The 6,573-nt window shown below is 38.1% G+C and overlaps 1 protein-coding gene across 3 annotated transcripts in view; it reads left to right on the forward strand.

Annotated features, from left to right (window-relative positions):
• The window catches only part of LOC101171060 (cadherin-1-like), a 42,955-nt gene extending 36,734 nt beyond the window's left edge, over window positions 1-6,221 (forward strand). For all 3 annotated transcript variants that reach the window (XM_078931705.1, XM_004086174.5, XM_078931704.1), the window contains exons 11-18: window positions 1,332-1,576; window positions 1,903-2,045; window positions 3,880-3,971; window positions 4,057-4,189; window positions 4,363-4,584; window positions 5,042-5,175; window positions 5,251-5,394; window positions 5,487-6,221. In XM_078931705.1, coding sequence (XP_078787831.1) covers window positions 1,332-1,576; window positions 1,903-2,045; window positions 3,880-3,971; window positions 4,057-4,189; window positions 4,363-4,584; window positions 5,042-5,175; window positions 5,251-5,394; window positions 5,487-5,705 — 1,332 coding nt within the window. In that variant the 3' untranslated portion in view covers window positions 5,706-6,221. The remainder of the gene's footprint in view (window positions 1-1,331; window positions 1,577-1,902; window positions 2,046-3,879; window positions 3,972-4,056; window positions 4,190-4,362; window positions 4,585-5,041; window positions 5,176-5,250; window positions 5,395-5,486) is intronic.
• The last annotated feature ends 352 nt before the right edge of the window (window positions 6,222-6,573 follow it).

Raw genomic sequence — 6,573 nt, forward strand, 5'->3', positions numbered from 1 at the left:
GCCAACTCATACCCGGTCTTTTGGAACCGACATACCCAGAGTAGGCGAGTTCAGGCGGATTTCAGCCAGAGTTCAGGCTTAAAGTCAGGCTAGTTTAAACATGCTTCCTGGAATACCCCCCTGAAGCTGTCCTTAACACTGATAACTATGGGTGTGTATTGACAAGAGGCGAGTGATACCGTGATGTATCCCAATGATGCACCAGAAACAGTATTTTACAATTTCTTTAGATAATGACCTAATACTAAAACATCGTTTATATGGATAAGAGTAAAATACATTTGATTTAATGAGCAGAGCGTTAAGCATTGCAATGTATATCATGGTAAATTTTACTTCAGTAAATTTTTGAGGCTTTTCTTATGGTAAATTAAGAAATATTTTTTCAACACTCAATGTTTGATTTTCACAAAATATTTTTCAGTATGAGAAAAAAAATGAGCAAATGTGCCCTAACCAATAGGGTTCTACAAGTAAGTTTAAGAGAATAAAGTGCTGTTTGTTTCAAACTTTGCTAAATGTAGCCAAACCGGTGCATTTAAAATGGTTCAGGTGTCTAAATAGGAGTTTTAAAAAATTAATAAAAACGTTACCAACTCTTTTTATAAAAATTTAAGTGTGATGAAGGAGCTTACAGGTTGAAGGAGAGCACTTAATGTGCATAAGATTCTTTTTTTTCCATGACTAAACTGCAGCTCCATTTTCACACATGTGGAGGTAAACACAGTTTTCACCGCTAATCGCTACACTGATGTTCTTTTTCAGAGCATCATAGACGTCGCTCTGATATATCAGGTCGCTTTATTAGAATCTTTGGCTGTACTTTGCACGCTTGGCTTCCAGCATTTTGTCTGAGGCTACATTCAGTATGAGCTGTGTTTGCAAAGCTTAACTCGTTCTTGTATGGATGAGCTATCCACAAACCACCTAAATCTGTGTTTTTTATGGTACTAGCACCAACTTGACAGAGTTTTGTACCCATCCAAGTTAAAACTACATTGAACATGTCTCATTGAGCTTTCTAACAACCATAGTAACAACAAAAACCACTAGGCTGACTAAACATCTCATAAGCTGGTTCTCCTGAGATCCTATTGTTTTGGTTCAGTGTGAAGCTGCTGAAAGGGGCTTGTTGTGATGTGCTGCCAACTAGAGGTTTAAGTGTAAAACGAAAGTAAGATTCTGAACTACATGTTAGCTTATAATTAAATGTTGTCTCTGCTGCATTTTATATCAATACAGGTATCACCAAATAAAGTATTGTAATATTTCATTGTATCAATTTTTTACTTGCACACCTACTGATAACTGCCTTTTTATTCAAACATTAGGGACTGGACTTTGAGACAAACAGAAAACACACTCTGTTGGTAAGGGTAGAGAACGACGTCCCTTTTGCCATTCCAGTGGTCACCTCCACCGCCACAGTGGTGGTGACCGTGAAGGACGTCAATGAGCCTCCGATCTTTAAAGAAAAGGAGATGACCGTTCAAAAGCGTGAGGACCTTTCTGTGGAAAGTGTGGTTATTAAGTCTGAGGCAGAAGATCCAGACTTTGCACGTGAAAACATTGTTAAGTAAGATTTATTCTCCTTCACCTTTTTTTACTTCTAAATAAAATAAAAAGAAGCCTGCTAGGTTTTTTTTTTTTTTTTACTGTTGGAAAAATAGAAAACTTAACATAGACATTAATGTCTATGTTAATGTTGATTTTAAGTCTATAAATGTAATTTTATCGTCTTTTGAACATTTGGTTTACACACAGTTGTTCCATGTTGTAAGCATGTATTGTATTTAGCATTATACAAACACAAAGATTCTTAGAACGTTATTCTTTTCAGTGCCTTAAAATGTATGCATGATTTTTGTAATGAATCCATTTTGTTCACATTTTTATGTGCAGGTATAAAATAATTAATGACCCTGATAACTGGCTGAAAGTGGATGAGGATTCAGGGCTGGTGAAGGTGAAAAGCGACATGGACAGAGAGTCCCCTAATGTGAAGGACAATAAATACACGGTGCTCCTTGGTGCTTATGATAACGGTAGGTGGAAAGAGAGAGAAATTGTTGCTGGCCAAACGTTGTTTTGTGTGTGAAGTGAGATTTTATTGTGGGTTAGGAGACTATTGGAAGTCCAGACAACTTTTTATTTTATTTTTTATTGCCCACTGAATGAAGTGCACAAGTTGGACTTCTGTGCTGCAGAAAAAAATTGTAGTTTTCCTAACAGTTTTTTTCTAAAAATTGGCATAGCCATTCAGAGGTTAAAGACCTTATTTTCAAGTTTTTGGTATACAAAAAGAAACGTAAAGGAAGGCGAAAAAATGAGATACCAAACAAAAACAGAATAGAACCATTTGGCAAATAAACAAAATAAGTTAAAATGGATTGTAGGGAAAGTATTTTTATTTATTTATTGTCAAAAGTTTTTTTTACAATTGCCTGCATGGAACAGACCTCTAGACCAGTGTGTGTGCCGTGGGAAATTGCCCTCATTAACTTATCTAAACATCTCCAGGATATTAGATCTTTGTTCTTCCAAACAGGCTCTGATAAAACACTGAGTAGTTAGGAATATGAAAGATCATAAAATATTTTTTCTTTGTGTTTATTTGATCATATCAAAGACATTTTGATAAGAATGACGGTACCGTGATTTAGCCATAGCGTCAGCTGTTTTTTGGAAAAGTCCCGCCCCTTTAACTATCTCCACCTTATCAAAGTCTTTGACGTCTCGAATCTACAACAAATCAGTGACGTGCGGTGAGGTTGATGGCTGGTGAGGCACCGACGACTCTGGAGTCAGATATACAATGATAGAACTAAATGTTTCACCATTCATCCGACGGCAGCTAACAGTTTATATTGTAAAATACACACAAGAAAATATTTGTCCAACAGAGAATATTTCTTTTATAGACATGGGTAGAACAATCTTCCGGTGTATAAAATATTCATATGTACTGTAAACAAATTAAAGTTTACAGATGTGTTCAGCACACATTTGACCCTCAGTAACTATTTCTGGCATCTTTACCAACTTCAAATTCTGGAGCTTTAATCAGTTATCAAATGCTGTCTGTGAAAATGATCATAAAAATAAAATAAATGTTTTTACTTAATTTTTTCCACTTACTCCCATGTTATTAAAAAAAAAAAAAAAACATTAAACATGTTTGGCCTTATTTTTTTTAGTCCATGGGTTGATCCTACTTCACAAAAAGCTCTATGATCTGTTGGAAAGTCTTCCTTATTTTCCTTTAGTTTATGAGTTTCTCTCTCTCAATGGAGACAAAGTTCTTAGTCTGTTTTTATGGCACCAGTGTCACTAAGCAGCTGTCAGCTCACGTCTGCCCCCTGCTGGTGAGGCATGCCTCACCTATAGCCTTTTCTGCGGGCCTACGGCAGTGTTTTTACCGCACGTCTCTGTTAACATTGAGTCCTGCCGTCAGACATGAGGCACAGCGCTCCAGAGCCTCACCCGGAGATCCAGCTCAGTCTGTGATCGTGTGGAAAACTGTGGAAAACGTGTAACAGATCAGTGGAAAATAATATTTACTTAATTTACCTTTTTCTATTTTATCACGATTATGACAGGTGAGACTCTGCCTCACCTGACCGCACGTCACTGCAACGAACACGCATCAGTTTTTTAAAATCTTCTAACTTTAACTTTCATTACATCTTTTAGAAAAAACAGCTGCCACAATATCACAAAAATGCATGTGAGATTGCAGAAGATCTTGTAACTGTGTATTATTGTTTTCATTTCAAATCTGTTATTTGCTAAAAAGCATAATTTTTAAGTTTAAGAGATCAACTGTTATAAGAAAAAGTTGCTCCTGGTTTTACTGATGTTCATCTGTGATCTCACCAGATCCAGTCCCAGCCACTGGAACTGGCACGTTGATCATTATACTTGAAGATGTCAACGACAACGCCCCAGCGATTGTAGAACGGGAAACACAGGTGTGTGTTTGCTTTTTAGAGCCACTTAGGTTTATATTTTTCAGGAAGAATTGCACTGAGACTGACTGTGATTGTGTTTCCTCAGATTTGCAAGCACCAGCGGACTCCTGCACTGCTGAGTATAGTGGATAAAGATGAAGCCGCTCATTCTGCTCCGTACAGTGTGGCCGTTCATGAAAAGTACTCAGCCAACTGGACGGCTAAGATGAACGAAAGCAGTACGAACACTGTTCACTTGAATGTTCAAGTTTGAAAAGAAAAAGCTTTTTTTTCCTTTTACTCCTGAAATCATTTAGTAGCATCTCTGTGATGTTTGTTTTTAAAATTGCAACAGAAAGTGGAAATAATGCACAAGTTGAAACTGAATTTGTTTCACTTTTCTGTCCTGTAGAAACTGGAATCGAGCTGTTTTTAAAGTCGGACATTCCTGAAGGAAAATACAAAGTGGTCCTGAGGGTTGCAGATCGTGGTAACCTGGACCAGGAAAGCTCCATCAATGTAGAAGTGTGCACCTGTTTAGAAAATGGACTTTGTTCTCTGGCTAGAATTGGTGGGCAAGAAGAAATGTCTCCATATATTTGGGGAATACTTGGAGCTCTGCTGCTGCTGCTGGGTGAGTAAGCTTTCTCAGAAATGAAAGAATGTATGGTGTTGATGGAGTTGTTTGGGCCTTTTTTTTTTTTCTTTGAATGTAAAACTAGAATCTTTTCTCATTAAAAAAGGACAGACAGTAACCTTAACAACCCATAATAATGCTCATCATTTATTAACCTTTATGATTAAAAATAATAGGGAGAGAGGCCAGTTAGGGGGACAAACAATTTTGGAATTCTTTGATTATTAAAAAGCTCAATGGATCCAAATGTCAGGTTGGGTGTTTTGAAAAGAAGGAAGAAATGAGAGGAAGATGGGGCATACCCTACCTGGAGCTGCTGGGTGGGACCCAAAAAGAGGGAATGTGATGGAGGTGTCAGAAACATGGAAATGTTGCATTGCATTGTGTTACTGACTTTAATGATGACTAATAAACCAGCCCACCAGTGTCTAATAAACAAAGCTTTTTGTTTCAGTAATTGCTGTTTTGGGGTTGTATGCATACAATAAACGGCAGAAGAAAGGAGAAATCGGAGAGCCGTTTGAGAAAGATATAATCAGAGACAACATCTACCACTACGCTGAGGAGGGAGGCGGAGAAGACGATCAAGTAAACACTATAGATCTGACAAAACACTTATGCTAGCAAGACTTTGTGCTTAGAATCTGCTCTTTTGTTCCTCAGAATTTTGATCTGAGCGTTCTTCACTACGGTCTCGACAACAAACCCGACGTATTGCGGAGTGATATGATGCCTGTGACCATGTCTCGCCCCACCTACCGAACTTTGCCCGCCAACCCAGATGAAATTGGCAACTTTATTGAAGACGTGAGTGATGCAGACAAGCCTCTGTAGGCACGTCTGTTTTTTTTCTTTAGAAATGATTTTAAAATGTCCCCCCCCCCCCCCCCATCCTCCAGAACTTGAAGGCAGCAGACGAAGACCCCACCGCGCCCCCCTATGACTCGCTTCTAGTGTTTGATTACGAGGGTGGGGGTTCGGACGCAGGAAGCCTCTCGTCCCTGAATTCTAGCAACAGTGGAGACCAGGACTACAACTGCCTCACCGAGTGGGGCCCCCGTTTCAAGAAGCTGGCTGACATGTATGGGGGAGGAGAAGATGACGATGACATGCTGTGAAACCACAGACCCCCCCTCCACCAGACTCTGTTGATGACTTCACTCAAGAAACGACCTTTAGAGTTCAGTTTTCAGTGACGCGCTCTTTTCAGGCCCCTCCTCTCCAGTTTTTTTTGTGGCTTCTTCTAAGTTGTACAGATGTTGGTCTTTTTTTCTTTTTCTGGAACTTTCTTGGGATGCTGAATGCACTGGTAATGATGGGATCAAATTTAAAAAGTACAGTACTTTTGCATTTTAGGTTTTTATTTTTTGTCTTTTGTTTTTGGTCTTTTAAAATTGTTTGAACTAATTTGAAACAAAATGAAATCCAGCCAGCCATTACTGATGAGCTGTAGGAGTTTAATAGACACATTCTTTCTTTTAGCTTTCAGTTTATTTGTTTTTGTTTTTACAAATGTTGCAGAAATATTAACTAGACTGCTGTGTTAAAGATCCTTATGTTTACTGCAAAAAGACTTTAAGACTGGTTTGTAAAATCTGGCCTAATTTTTTACATAAACCTTTATGAATACAGAAGATGTGTGGTCTTTTATTTTACTACTTGAACATTTTCAGATGCTTTCAGAAGAGCTAACAACTTCATGGAAGGAGCTTCCTGTATTCCTGTTGGTTCCTAAACAACTTGTGGTCGCTGGCATTTAAAGCCAATTCCTTCGTATTTTGATCCATTGTAAAAGCATTTCCAGTGGTCTTTCAGTTATGATTATGCTTTTTTTGTTTTTTTTTGGCCAAAATAAGTAACTTGTTTACTATGACAGTTACTGCAGAGCAGCAGAAGTTCATTAGAAATTTGCCTTTTAAGTTTTGGGCAAGATTGTTGACTTATGCTGATATCCCATCATCCCTTTGTTTACTCTCTCCTGCTGGC

The sequence above is a fragment of the Oryzias latipes genome, chromosome 15 (assembly GCF_053564925.1).
Source record: "Oryzias latipes strain Hd-rR chromosome 15, Olatipes_Hd-rR_3.1".
Classification (NCBI taxonomy): Eukaryota; Metazoa; Chordata; class Actinopteri; order Beloniformes; family Adrianichthyidae; genus Oryzias; species Oryzias latipes.